Below are 14,763 nucleotides of genomic sequence, written 5' to 3' on the forward strand. Positions count from 1 at the left end.
GGGCCTAACAACTTTCATAACAAATATATATGAAGAAGGAGTTTTGGGCTACCACTTAGAAAGGAAATGCCTCATTTGTCAACTTTCTCGACCGGAGACTTGGGGGACTCTTACCATATGCTACTGCACCTTGATACTCGGAAGTATCACGACCACTCAATGACTTGGATTTTTCAAGTCTCCAAACGAGAAGTTTTCCTCACTCAGGAAATTAAGGGAGCACTACCTCAACCTACATGCTTCACTCACAAAGTTTCAACATACAAGCTTCAACAAAAGGAAAAATTCAAAGAACTTAGTGAAGAAGACCTTGGTGTATTTAACACAATACGTTGAAATGAAGCAAAGGTTGTTTATTGATATCTCCGATAAGTTACAAATATGTACATATACATGAATCAAAATAAACAAACAAGAGGGAACCTTCACAAAGGTTGCTCAGGAGAAGTCTCAGAAGTCGGCAGAGCCCCAGAAAGAGGAGGCACCAGAGGGTGATTATTCGGAGCCTCAGTACTAGGCAGAACCCCAGAAGGAGGAGGCACCGAAGGTTGATCATTTGGAGCTTCATTACACGATACAGCCCTAGAAGACGAAGGCAATAAATGCCTTTGGAACAAACCTACAAACCTCTGATGATCAAGTAAAATCTGACCATTAGATTCATGCAGCTAGTCGAGCTTCCTCTTCATGTTTGTAGTATAGTCATGTGCGAGCCTGTGCAACTGTTTATTCTCATGCTTGAGCCCTCTGATATCCTGTTTGAGACTTATCACTTCAGCCGCCAATGATTCAACTTGGCGGGTTCGAGCAAATAGGCGTTGGGCCTTATTAGACACATAACCTGCACACTGAACACTGAGAGCTAGAGAATCCTTAACAGCCAACTCACCAGATCGTTTGGAAAGTAGTCTGTTATCTTTGGGAGTGAGAAGGTTCCTGGCCACCACCGCAGCGGTCATATCATTCTTCATCACAGAGTCCCCAACGGTAAAATAACCAGTAGGGGATAAGAAAGATGAGCGCCATATGTTGTCTTGAAAAGGCATGGCTGCCTCTTCACCAAAGTTCAAGTCAAAATGACGATTAGATTGGCCAGACATTCTCAGAAATGATGAAGGAGAAATGAGGTGCAATAAATCTCTAAAGTAAGGGGAAACTTCCTACAAGCAATAACTCTCTGAATATACTCATTGCACACAATTGGTGCCCTTATAAAAGAAAGGGCAATAAGGCCGTTGGTTCAAAAATCGAAAAGGCACCACTCTCCAAATTTCGAAAAGGCACCACTTTCCACACGCAACATCAGCTCCTTAGGTACCACATATAACTTTGCCAAAGATCTCTGACAAAGTTTAGACACATAAATTTTGAAGGTCCAGCTACCCTACTATTACCCACAAGGGTAAATGAACAACATCACTGTTTGATAACAAGAAAGTCCCAATGTGTGTCAACCTCTGTGCTCCATGGCAAGGCAGACTGGCAAAAATGCCTAACCTTTACTAACATTCGAGAAAACACTCACAACAAGATTGCTTGCTCAAAAATCGAAGAGGAACCACTCTCCGAATCTCGAGAGCCAGACTCCCAATAGGATTACTTTCTAAAAAATCGAAGAGACACTGCTATCCGAATTTCAAGAGTCAGACTCCCAACATGATTGCTTTCTAAAAAATCGAAGAGGCACCATTCTCTGAATCTCGAGAGCCAGATCCCCGACAAGATTGCTTGTTTGAAAACCGAAGAGGCACCACTTTCCGAACTTCGAGAGCCAGATTTCCTTGGATAAAGCTTGTCTGCAATCTTCACACGCAACATCAGCTTTCCAGATACCATAGACAATTTTTTCAAAGCGCTCTGACAAAGTTAAAACATGTGAAGCTTGCAGCTCCCACTACATTGCTATGACCAAGAAAGGTAAAGAAATAGTATTATTACTTGCTCAAAAATCGAAGAGGCACCACCCTCCGAATCTCGAGAGCCAGACTCCCAACAGGATTACTTTCTTAAAAATCGAAGAGGCACTGCTCTCCGAATCTCAAGAGCCAGACTTCCAACAGGATTGCTTTTTCAAAAATCGAAGAGGCACCGCTCTCCGAATCTCCAGAGCCAGATCCCCGACAGGATTGCTTGTTCGAAAATCAAAGAGGCATCGCTTTCCGAACTTCAAGAGCTAGATTTCCTTGGATAAAGCTTGTCTGCAATCTTCACACGCAACATCAGCTTTCCAAATACCACATACCACTTTTTCAAAGTGCTCTGACAAAGTTAAAACACATGAAGCTTGCAATTCCCACTACATTGCTACGACCAAGAAGGGTAAAGGAATAACAATATTACTTGATGTTAAGGAGACTCCTATATATGTCGACCTCCATCCTTCACAACGAGGCAAACCTGCAAATAAAAAAAAATGCTCAACTTTTCTTCACATCCGAGAGGGCACTCTCAGCAGAGTTTCTCGAAATACTCATCTTCTTTTCCTCCCTAATACCTTTGCAAACAAGCCACACCAAAGCAAGAGTATCTCATATCATCAGGGTTAAAAGGAAGAGTATCCCATATCATGCTTTTTCCTTATCTTTTCCATTGGCCTTGTTCTTACCTGTAAGACAAGGAGAAAGAGAGCAATCAGTCAGCATTTGGAATCAAGCTTCTAGTCAGGAACTGACTGCCTGGAACCTCTTGCCTGATTACTTACCTGGCATTGCTCTCGAGCACTCATCTTCAACATCTTATGCTTCCAGAGAAGATACCACATCTGGCTGAGGAACAAATAGGGCAAGTGAGAAGGATACAAGGAAGCATGTGGAGACAAGCGTAACAGAACACATGCCGATACATCCACTACTTTGTCAACAACAAAAGTATCCCATATCATCAGGGTCGAACGTACTCTAGATTTGATAGACTTGTTTTGACCCTCAAATTCTTGAGTCGGCCTTATACTCTGGAGGAAACTAGAAAAACCTCCAGCCTAGTTCAATAATAAGCCTGTGGAAAGTTACTTCTTCAAAAGCAAAAGTATCTCATATCATCTCTTCTCCATTTGCTTTTCCTTATCCTTGGTGCTATTTACGACACAAGGAGAAGGAGAACAATCAACCTGAAGCTGAAGTCGAACCTTCGATCCAGGTTGCTTACTTGGAAGTCTGATTGCTTACCTTGTCTGTTACCTCATTCGGCAAGTCTCCTAGCTTGGCGACTTGGGGGACTCCTACTATAGGGTTTGTATCGCACTTGACCAAGCCCGAAACTACAAGTAAGCTTCAAGTGAAATTGATACATTACCTTGTGCATCTTCATCGGTTAAAGATACCACCCCTGGATTGAGGAAAAGTACTTCCAGAGAAGATGCCACATCTACATATGAGACAGATAAGGCAAGTGAAAATGATACCACACTTCGGTACTTAAAAGTTTCGTGATTACTTAATGGCTTGGATCTTGGAAGTTCCCAACCGAGGGGCTTCCCTCACTCGGGAACTTAGGGGAGCACTGTTTGTACCATACTTGACTAATCTCAAAACTACTGAGCACCGGTCAACGTTATACCATCAAGAACCCAGAAGAGTTTCCATCCAACTAGGAGGCCAATCACAGCGCGACACGTGTCGACATCAGAAGCCAATCATAGCGCGACACGTGTCAACATCAGAAGCCAATCACAACACGAAACGTGTCAATGTCAGAATGAAACTAGAAACTCTCTTCTATAAATAGAGATCATTCTCACAATATTTCCGAATGTCATTTGTACTAAATCATTCACTAGTACTCACTAAAGGAGAGCTTGAACCTATGTACTTGTGTAAACCCTTCACAATTAATGAGAACTCCTCTACTCCGTGGATGTAACCAATCTGGGTGAACCACGTACATCTTGTGTTTGCTTCCCTGACCCCATCTATTTACTTACTTATCCACACTAGTGATCGGAGCAATCTAGCGAAGGTCACAAACTTAACACTTTCTGTTGTACCAAAGTCCTCGCTGATTTTGTGCATCAACACTTTCCATTCGAAAAATCACCATATCTTCCATAAAAATTAAAGTTTCCAACCAAATTACCGTGGCCATAATATTTTTAAAATTCCTAGCTATACTTATAATTGTCAAACCACTAATTTCACCACCATTTTCTTTTATCTTCATCAATGACTAGTTGGCTGGAAAAGATTCTACGATACCTAACCAATACACATCATACTTTCTTTTCCTTTTTTTTTTTTTTCATTCTCACAGCCCACACAAGGAGCTTTTCTTCCAGAACACTGGGCCTTTGTGCCCATCCATTTCTCACATCCACAGGCCTTTCTAGCCCAATTTCTCATTCACGGGCCTTTTTCACCCAATTTCACATGCATAGGCCTTTTCGCCCAATTTCACATTCACGGGTCATTTTCGCCCAATTTCACATGCACGGGCTTTTTTCGCCCATTGGATATTGACTAATGTGAATGGTTTAAAAATTAAAAATATGATGATTTTCCTAACGTTAAAAATATGATGATTTTCCTAACGTTACTTATCATATGATAATAACTAGCCGCTTGGAAATGTTAGTGAGACTTACTGCTTCTCTAGCATAGTGGATGCGATATAAGTTCCCCTCATTTCGGAGCTTTTCTTCCATTTCTGTGTATGAATCCAACATTGCCTGATAGCAAACTTTCATGTACTGTGGCAGACGATCCATGGCAGAGATATCCCACCTGATGGTGATCAGAAATTCAAAATAAGAGCATATATAATAACCAAAGCCTCCTCCAAAATCCTTTTAAATTTACTAATTAATGTAAGACTTCTGCATTCACGTAGGATACCACTGTGCCTTCACTTGTGGCCCAAGGTCCGTTTAAAAATATCAAAATATATCAACGAAATATTGTGGATATATGACTAATCAAGGGGACATATTTGTTGTAATTTGTCTGTTTGTTAAATCATGTAATTGTGTAAACTTAAAGTAGAATCATAATAGCATTTAAAAATTAAATTTTCATAGACTTTGTATTACCGCTAAGATAATAAAACTTATCATAATTAGGATTTATTTTTGTTTTTAAGATAAAAGAAGAGATGAAGAGAGTGAAAGAGAACATGGGAGTGGAAGAAAGAGAAGAGAGGTTTATTTTTTATTTTTTAAAATTAGAGACGTTAAAATTATATGTGGTTGATGCTTTAAAAAAAAAGCAAATTTTGTCACTTAGTACTACGGTTTAATGATATTCCTCGTTACTTGTAAGTTAGAGGTCTTAAGTTTGATTCTCGCCAAAGATATATTTGAGCCACATTATTGCTAACCGTTGTGAGGCTAAGCTCACCCCCTCCCCTTAATGTAAAGAATGTCGTTTTTTTTTATTTTTAAATTTGTTCTTATAATTACTAAATTGCCCATAATTTTATTTCTATTCAGTTTTAATTAAAGTGTTAAAATTATAACTTCCTAAAGTTTTGATTAACAACCAAAGTTCTATTAATATGTAGTTTAAATAAATAAGCAAAGGATCATAGGGTTTATATATATAATTCTCATACACTTGACCCGTTCCCTCTCTCCTGACCCAAGTTTTTTTTTTTAATTTTTTTTTTAACAAATGATATTATCTACACTAAGGGGTAAGGGTAGACTTAGCATCACAATGATGTAGCAATAATATGATTTAAATTCACCTTTGGTGAGAAATGAACCTAAGACCTCTCATTTACAAATGAAGAGGAATATCACTACACCGTAGTACTAAGTGGTCACTTTTAAAGTTAGTTTTACAGTAATATTCAATTTATAAGTATAAATTATTGTAGAAAACCATTATAAATATATATAAAATCATGGTGCGTTTTATTCCTTGTTCATTAACCAGTCCAATCAAACCAAAAGTTCTTTGAATTTTTTTTCTTCCAAATAATAGATATGAGTACAAATTAATGAACATATTCTAAAGTCTCATTTAAAAAAAAATTATTATTGACACTTCTCATTTTGCACTCTAAACTTTCTATATTTACAAAAAATAAATACAATGTAAGGAGTGTAAAATGAGATTTTTAGAGTAACAATAACAATTTTGTAAAAAATTTCTTTTTTTTTTTTCACAACTTTCATCCTTTATAATTATGAGCTGTTACCAATATTGTCACATCCCAGACCAGATTCGTCGTAATATGATATTGTCCGCTTTAGGCCCCGACCACGGTCTCACGGTTTTATTTATGGGAAATCAGATGAGAATTTCCCAGTGGGTCACCCATCCTAGGATTGCTTTTACCCGAACTCTCTTAATTTCGGAGTTCTGATGGAATCTGAAGTCAGTGAGTTCCCAAGAGGCTTCGTGCTATATGGAAGTGGACATGTACATATAAGACACATCACCCCCTCTCCGTTGGTCGATGTGGGATGTTACAAATATGAATATTTCCATTGAAATTTCCCTATTTTAGCGCTTGAGTCAAGTGATATGTGTCATCATTTGTAAGTGATTATTAGCGAATGATGATATAAAAAGGGAATTAAAATTGGAGATTGAGCCAAATTCCAAACCTCTCAACAGCTTCAGTAAAGAGCTCTAGTTCTTCAAATGTGCCATAGACATCATAGATGTCATCAATACCCACAATAAGGCCAATTACTTTGCTTAATGTCATCCGAGCAAAGTCATATTGAGGTTCAAAGTAGCACCCTAACCCCCAAAGGTAGCTCTCAACAATTCTGTCTCTTGCAAAAGGTAGTTTGCTTACAAAATCCAAGTCCTTCGACCACCTGCATCAGTTAATTAAGTGGACAACAATTTGTTTAAATAGCTAGTAGAACAAAGTAGTCAGATTCTTTAAATTTAAGTGTAGTTAATTGGTTTTGTGTAACCTTGAAATTTCACTTAGTTCTTTCTGATGGACTTGCTGCAAGAGATTGAAATCCAACTTTGCAAAAGTTAAGAGAGTTTCATTATGTGAATCGTCTTCCTGGTAAATGGACAAGTAACGCCTTGCTTCTAGCCTTGGGTTGCCCTTCCAAAATGGCTTGTACAATGCATGAGTTACGAGTTTCGAAAGCGGGGAGCTCAAACGATTTTCTACCGACTTCAAATGAGTGGTGGTGAAGGTTAATGCCTCTTCTAGTATATCCTCACCGTGTACCCTTAGCTGTGTTGCTTCGTACAAGCTTAATAGTCCGATGACATCATTGACAAGTGACTCCTTAAATTTGCCATCATCGTCCTTAAACTTGTTGAACATTTCTGCTTCCCAAATTCATGCATTATGTAATTGGAGAAAAAAATAAAATTAAATCGAAAGTTATATAATTAAGTGTGAGTGTCAAGAAGGGAGGGACTTACCACATGATATATCATAACCTTGTTGTCTAAGCAATCGATAATATAGAGCATCTGCGTGAAGGTTGTGATCGTCATCCCTCCCTTAGTGTTGGTGACTACCGTCATAAGAATCCTTGCGAATTTGCTACAAAACTTCATCAATCTCATCCTTAAAATGGTAGGAGACGCTTAAGCGTTGAATCGTATCGACCAAATCCAGCTTATCTGAATGCTTACAAGGCGTTGGAGCCAATATCATTCTCTTCCCATTTTCCTCTTGTTTGTACCATGTTTAGGGCCTCCGTATTTAGACCTCATATAAATACTTGGATGACTCAAATGTAATTATGTGATAAATGAAGGGGCTGATGCGATGAAAGTTAAGCACTCAAATTAAACCCTTTTTTGACAATTGTAGTATATGTATAAGTAGGGATCGTTCTAGACGAGGAATTAGGAGGGATTGCTAATCTAAACTAAACTGACTTACAAAAAGAAACTTAAAAACACTTAACTAGACTCTATAGACTCAAAACACTTAAAAACACAAACTAAAACAGATTCTAACTAATTAGACACATTAAAGTAAAGGGAGATTGGGTTTTGGACGAAAATAAAGTAAAACAAAACAGAAACTAGAACTAAACAGATTTGCACGAAATTGGTTGTTTTGGATGGATGATGGGCTAGCTAGAAGGTCTTTCTCCACACATGACACACTTGCATACAAATCAATCTCCAATTGCTTTTCAATAAACTATGATGCTCAACACCCCAGATTAACTGTGATGCACAAATTAACCCTCAGATTTTCCTTTACTCATTGAATTGGATGAATGCATGCGACAACCCAAATCATTATCTGAAAGTCCCCTATATGAATGCATAATAGAGATACAATTAAAGATCATTAAGTTCCATGAAAATCATAAGCGTTGGCGAGACAATTGTAACTATGAATGCATGATACGTTTGCCAAGAATTCAATTAACGCGATTGTGACAAGCAACCTTCACTACTCATGAATATAAACTTGTAACGATTAGGTGAAACTTATTTATATCCTAGCATCAAATTCATGCATGAAAACTAAGTATGCATCCTTAATAAACATACACAAATCCGTTATGAATAAAATAGATAATTGAATTGCAATCACAACTTATCAAATCACAATTGGAAGAAATCAATTCATATTGCAAATATATTCATGGTTTCGAATTCTCCTCTAGCCAAAAGAGGTTTAGTTCCTCATACTTGCAATTAAACAGAAACAATTGAAATTAAACATTGAAAACCAAAGTAGAATACACCTAGAATGCTCCAGCAATCCAAATTGAATGACTAGCACAACTCCAAGCAATCCTCCTTCCTTGCAAATATGCGGCACCAAGGTGTGAGTGGTGAATGGATGGTCTCTTGTGGTGGTGGATGGATATAGGTGAGTTATGGTGAAGGGTGGAGAGTTGTGTAGATGATGTGGTGTCTTTGGATGATAGCCCCCAAATTATGGTGAAGGGTGAATGTAATGGGTGTAGTGGGTGGATGTTTGGTAATGAGTGGATGTAATGGGTGTAGTGGGTTGTGGTAATGAGTGGATGTAATGGGTGTAGTGGGTGGATGTTTGGAGAATGGATGTGTTGGGTGAAATGAGTGGATGTAGTGGTAGGTGAATGTGTTGGGTGAAATGAGTGGATGTAGTGGTAGGTGAATGTGTGTGTTGGGTGAAATGAGTGTGCTAAAATGGTTATTTATAGGGAGAGGATGATGTACAAACTTCAAATTTCGTCCATTCCTTTTGCTCCAAGCATATGCCATCCATTCCATGCCTAAAAATGCTCCAAAATGCTCCAAAATGCACTTCTTTGCCACATTAACCCTTTGGACCTACAAACACACGAAAATAGCTTAAAATACTAAAATAACTACGAACTAACAACATAAATGCCAAGAAACAAGCTAACTAAGTCGTATAAATATGCTCCTATCAGGGGCAAATATGTAATAAGTAAAGAGCCCTTATTCTATAAAAGGACTCCTCACTCTCCTCATTGAAGAATGCCAATTCTTAGGCCTGAGATCCCCAAACTCCCTCACATTTAGAGAGCCTCATTCTCACATTACAGAGGCTCTCTCCCTCACAATCTTCTCAGAGAAATACAATAATCAGTGTGGACGTAGCCCAAACATTGGGGTGAACCACGATACATCTTGTGTTATTTATTTTCTTGCAGATTCATGATCGGATTTACGTTGTTCCAAGACCCCTCCGGTTTTGTGCATCAACATTTGGCGCCGTCTGTGGGAATCAACACGAAAAGTTATGTCGGTTCTCTTTCATTTTTTCATCTCACCACTATGAATCTGCAAAAATCCCAAAAGCCTTATACCTGCAAGCTCCTGAAAAATCCACCCTAGAGTAGTCATCCCTGTAAAAGGAAGGGCAGCAGCCACATCAAACCTAGCCAAGGCTCCGACAAACACAAACCCAGTAAAAAACAGAAGTGGGCTGAAAATAAGCAGAAGCAGCGAGCTCAAAACCAGCAACGTCATCGACGCCAAGAAGCTCAACCCCATCAACCCTATAAGCAACCTTCTTATTGCTAAGTCAGTGAAAGTAGCCAAAAGCACTTTTGTGCCTGAGGTCTGCAACTTTTGCTGCTGCTGTCTATGTTGAATCTCCATTGTGCTCTGCTTTATATATACTTTGTGAAATGAAGATCCGTATAATTCTCAACTCTCTGGGTTTTTTGAAGTGGGAAAAGTTGTTTTATATTGTGGTGGTGTAGCTGGGTTTTGCTTACCTGTAGGTTTTGATATTTGTTGTTATATATGTGGCAACTGCTGGAGTTCATGTGGGACACGTGGCAATGACTTAAATGTATACAAATGACCCGGCGTTTTGTCCAAAACCACTGGGTTGTTTTATCGACGCGGTTGTCCAAAACCACTGAGACACCCTAGAGTAGTCATCCGTATAATTTGGGGCCTTACCAAGACAGACTGAGGACATTCCCTAACATGCGTGGTAAATCATACAACCCATTGATTTTTCGGATTCTGATGCGGATAAATGTCCGTGTTTGTTTTGTTATTTTACTTATTACGCTTGGAGTGGCCTTTACATTGGAGCAAGTACTTCTCCTATCATTGTGTTCGTCTTCGCAATTTGTATTATCAGCTTTCAGGTGTCTTTGCACCTGGCGAAATGGGTTCTTGCAAAAGATGAGGGACCTCTGGAGATAGGTCAGATATCAGATGCAATACGTGATGGAGCTGAAGGTTTCTTCAGGACCCAGTATGGGACCATTTCTAAGATGGCATTTTTACTAGCTGTGGTTATTTTCTGCATATATTTATTTCGCAGACCGACACCTCAGCAAGAAGCATTTGGTCTCGGGAGGTTCACTTCAGCTTATATTACGGTAGTTGCATTTCTTTAGGGAGCTTTGTGTTCTGGTGCTGCTGGGTATGTTGGGATGTGGGTTTCAGTTCGTGCAAATGTTTGAGTCTCTAGTGCTGCAAAACGGTCTGCAAGAGAGGCATTACAGATAGCTGTTCGTGCTGGTGGTTTTTCTACTTTGGTGGTTGTTGGTATGGCTGTACTTGGTATAGCCATCCTGTATGCCACATTTTATGTTTGGTTGGGAGTGGATTTGCTAGGTTCAATGAAGGTTACTGACTTGCCTCTTCTGCTTGTTGGATATGGATTCGGTGCTTCTTTTGTTGCCTTATTTGCTCATTTGGGAGGTGGAATATACACCAAAGCAGCCGATGTTGGAGCAGATCTTGTTGGAAAAGTAGAGCAGGGAATTCCTGAAGATGACCCTAGGAATCCTGCTGTGATTGCAGATCTGAGAGGGAACGAGGAGAAGGTTATGGGGCCTATGTTTCCGAGGCTTCATGTGAATGATGCAGATAAAAGAGGACCAAAAGCTGGAATAAGATGGCCCTTTATGAGCAGCTGAGCATCCCAGCTCAGAGGTTCAATCCTGGAGTGCTGCCTCTTAATGCAAAAGCTTGATCAACCCATCCGAAGGAGGGCGCGTTGTCGACCACCCATATGCAAAAAATGGAAGTTTTGTTCTACGAGAACACATGGGAAACAAAAACAAAAGCAACAAAGATGCAGAAGAAAGGAAAAAGCAATCAAGTGAGATGCGGGAAACAAAGGCAAAAGCAAGGAATAAAAAGAGAAAGGAAAGGATTATACTTTTGCTTTTGTCGACCACCAAAGCAGAAGATGCTATCAACTTTTGAAAAAGAAAACTTTCATCATGCATGTTCCCATTTTTCTGAAGAAGCCATTGGAATACGCACATGGAAAAAGATCTGCAACAACCCAGTACGCAGTAGGTGCAGTACGCACCAACGATCTGCAACTGTCGAAACCTTTGTTTTGAATGATGTAATTTATTTTTCTTATTTTTCGGAGACATCTGTATGAACCCCATCAGAGGGTAATCATAAAAAAAAAAAAAACGGCAAGCCCAAAATAATGGGCTGGAATGTTGTGTGAAGGGCGAAGACCCATATGCCCAAAAGAGCCAGGCCCTCTATTATCACCAACCAGGTGATCAAAAGTACGTCCAGTACTACAAAAAATTATTCGGCAGCCTGCCGCTATTATCACACACTAGGTGATCAAAAGAAAGCCAAGTACTTTAAAATTATTCGGCAGTCTGCCGCTATTATCACCAACCAGGTGATCAAAAGTACGTCCAGTACTCCAAAATTATTCGGCAGCCTGCCGCTTTTATCACCCACTAGGTGATCAAAAGTACGTCCAGTACTCCAAAATTATACATAAGCATCACTCATGTCATTCATACATAAACATTCATGAGCATCACTTATGACAATCATACATAAACATTCATGACCATCATTCATGTCAACAATCATGAGCATCACTCATGTTAACATTCATGTCAACATCCATGAGCATCACTCATATCAATCAACATAAACATTCATGAGCATCACTGATGACAATCTAGGTTCAAAAGCTTCATTTACAGAGCTCTAACTTCGAAAGCTTCATTTACAGAGTTTTAGCTTCGAAAGATTCATTTACAGAGCTCTAGCTTCAAAAGCTTCATTTACAAAAGCTCCAGCTTCGAAAGCTTCAGTTACAGAGCTCTAGCTTCAAAGCTTCACTCGCAAAGCTTACCTACAAAGCTTCAGTGTAGGGTATACAAATACTGCCTCCGAACAACCGCCACTTTGGCCCATACATGGATTCAATTTAAAGTCTCCAACTAACAGACTCTATTGACCGAAGACTTGGGGGACTACATTATGTACCATATATTGGGCCTCATGAAAAATACTTGGGGGACTTAGCCCATTATTAATGTACTGAGGAGCGAGCCTTTATTCTATAAAAAGGACTCCATCATTTTCATTAGAGAGCACCCATTATTCATGTACTGAGGAGCGAACCCTTATTTTATAAAAGGGACTCCATCACCTTCATTAGAGAGCATTACCGCCAGCTGAACAACCACATCGCCGCGACCATCACTCCTAACCCATCACTTATGTATTGAGGAGCGAGCCCTTATTTTACAAAAGGGACTCCCTCACCATCATTAAAGAGCATCAGCTCTAGCCCATCATTCATGTATTGAGGAGTAAGCCCTTATTCTATAAAAGGGACTCCCTCACCTTCAACGCCACAAGCCGAGCCAACCAAGGCAACATAAGCCACAAGCAAAGCAGCCTCGCAACATGTGCTACTTCTAGTTGAGCATCATTTCAAATTGAGCACCGCCTTATATCGAGTATCAGTCCTAGACGACATCTAGTTACTTCGGCCCACACATGGATTGAATTTCAAGTCTCCAGCCAAAAGACTCTCTTAATTGAAGACTTGGGGGACTACTGTTTGTACCATACTTAGGGCCTCCGTATTTAGACCTCGTATAAATACTCGGGGGACTCAAATGTAATTATGTGATAAATGAAGGGGCATATATGTAATAAGTGAGGAGCCCTTATTCTATAAAAGGACTCCTCTTTCTCCTCATTGAAGAAGGCCAATTCTTAGGTCTGAGATCCCCAAACTCCCTCACATTCAGAGAGCCTCATTCTCATATTATAGAGGCTCTCTCCCTCACAGTCTTCTCAGAGAAATACAATAATCAGTGTGGACGTAGCCTAAACATTGGGGTGAACCACGATACATCTTGTGTTATTTACTTTCTTGCATGTTCACGGTAGGATTTACGTTGTTCCAAGACCCTTCTGGTTTTGTGCATCAACACATTTAATTCTTGGACAAGTTTCTCAGCTTGAATATTTTTTTTCCTGCGAACACAAATTGAAAAGGGAATTATACTTTTCCTGCATGGGGCATATAATTCCAAACTATTAATCTCAGTGAATTTCCTACTACCACTGAAGCATATGATAAAAAATAATCTCCCCAAAAGTTAGGGGGAAAATTAGCTGAACGTCAATTAACATCACTGGGAATTGTTTTTGAGGTATGAGCTTGAGATGGTGATGACATTTTATTCCTAATTTGGAGAAGGTGAATAGGCTTTTTAGTTGCGTGAGTTGAAGAGGTGGTGCGCTATGTTATTTATAGTGAGTGAAACAGTGAAAAACAAAAAAGGAAAAAAAATTGAGGTAAAAGTGTTTTCATTACTAACTTGTTTCACATGTTTAACACACTTTTAAAAGTGTTTTCATTACTAACTTGTTTCACATGTTTAAGACATGTTGGAGTAAATATGTTTTTATTTAAATATTTAATATATATATATTTATGTTTTGCTTAATTACCAATATTCTATACATAACAGCCAATTTATTTTGGCCTTATCAATTAGATAAGGAGTTATCTTCTCTTAAATATAAAATGTGGGATTCCTTTTCTATATAGAGAAGATGATCATGTTATTAAGCATATTCAAACTGTTTTGTCCTTTTCACTTGAATTTGCCTTACGTTTTGACTAATATTTATGCTGATAAATATTCAAACGTTTTGATTAATATATATTAATAACATGTAAAACAACCCATATACATAGAAAAGCATCAGATGTACTTTATATATATATTTTAACCATTTTGTCCTTTTCTATATGATTACTTTATGTTTTGGTTTTTCCGTTTTGTTCTACTTTCAAAGCCCTCATTAATCTCTCAAATTCTCAACGTCTTTTTCTCTCTAGTATATATAGCAGTCCTTGGATACAATGAAATTATGGAAAAAATATATATATTTTCTGATATATAGTTTTGAAAAGAAACATATTGAGAGGGTGTGAGTTCGAAAGTTCTTACACTGTGCAAGGAAGAACTTTATCAGAAAAAGAAGATTCTGGGCAGTTTTATCCTGGAGATGACGTGGTGTTTGTGAACTGCTTGCACACTTTGGGCAGAGCCGCGAAACGTCTTAAAGAGAGCGACTTAGTCCGCGACTCATCCCAAGA

At 38.8% G+C, this 14,763-nt stretch overlaps 2 protein-coding genes across 2 annotated transcripts; both read right to left on the reverse strand.

Moving 5' to 3' along the window:
* Positions 1-4,513: 4,513 nt before the first annotated feature.
* Positions 4,514-7,513, reverse strand: LOC103429606 ((-)-germacrene D synthase-like). The gene is made up of 4 exons (XM_070819235.1): positions 7,338-7,513; positions 6,866-7,238; positions 6,545-6,763; positions 4,514-4,715 (listed from the first exon to the last, which is right to left on the reverse strand). Exons 2-4 carry the CDS (start codon positions 7,234-7,236, stop codon positions 4,532-4,534), a joined length of 774 nt encoding a protein of 257 aa, XP_070675336.1. The 5' UTR covers positions 7,237-7,238; positions 7,338-7,513; the 3' UTR covers positions 4,514-4,531.
* Positions 7,514-9,653: 2,140 nt separating this feature from the next.
* LOC139187487 (oleosin S1-2-like) lies at positions 9,654-10,001 on the reverse strand. The gene has a single exon (XM_070819694.1). It carries the CDS (start codon positions 9,999-10,001, stop codon positions 9,654-9,656), a length of 348 nt encoding a protein of 115 aa, XP_070675795.1.
* Positions 10,002-14,763: the final 4,762 nt, after the last annotated feature.

Source organism: Malus domestica, chromosome 03 (assembly GCF_042453785.1).
Source record: "Malus domestica chromosome 03, GDT2T_hap1".
NCBI lineage: Eukaryota > Viridiplantae > Streptophyta > Magnoliopsida > Rosales > Rosaceae > Malus > Malus domestica.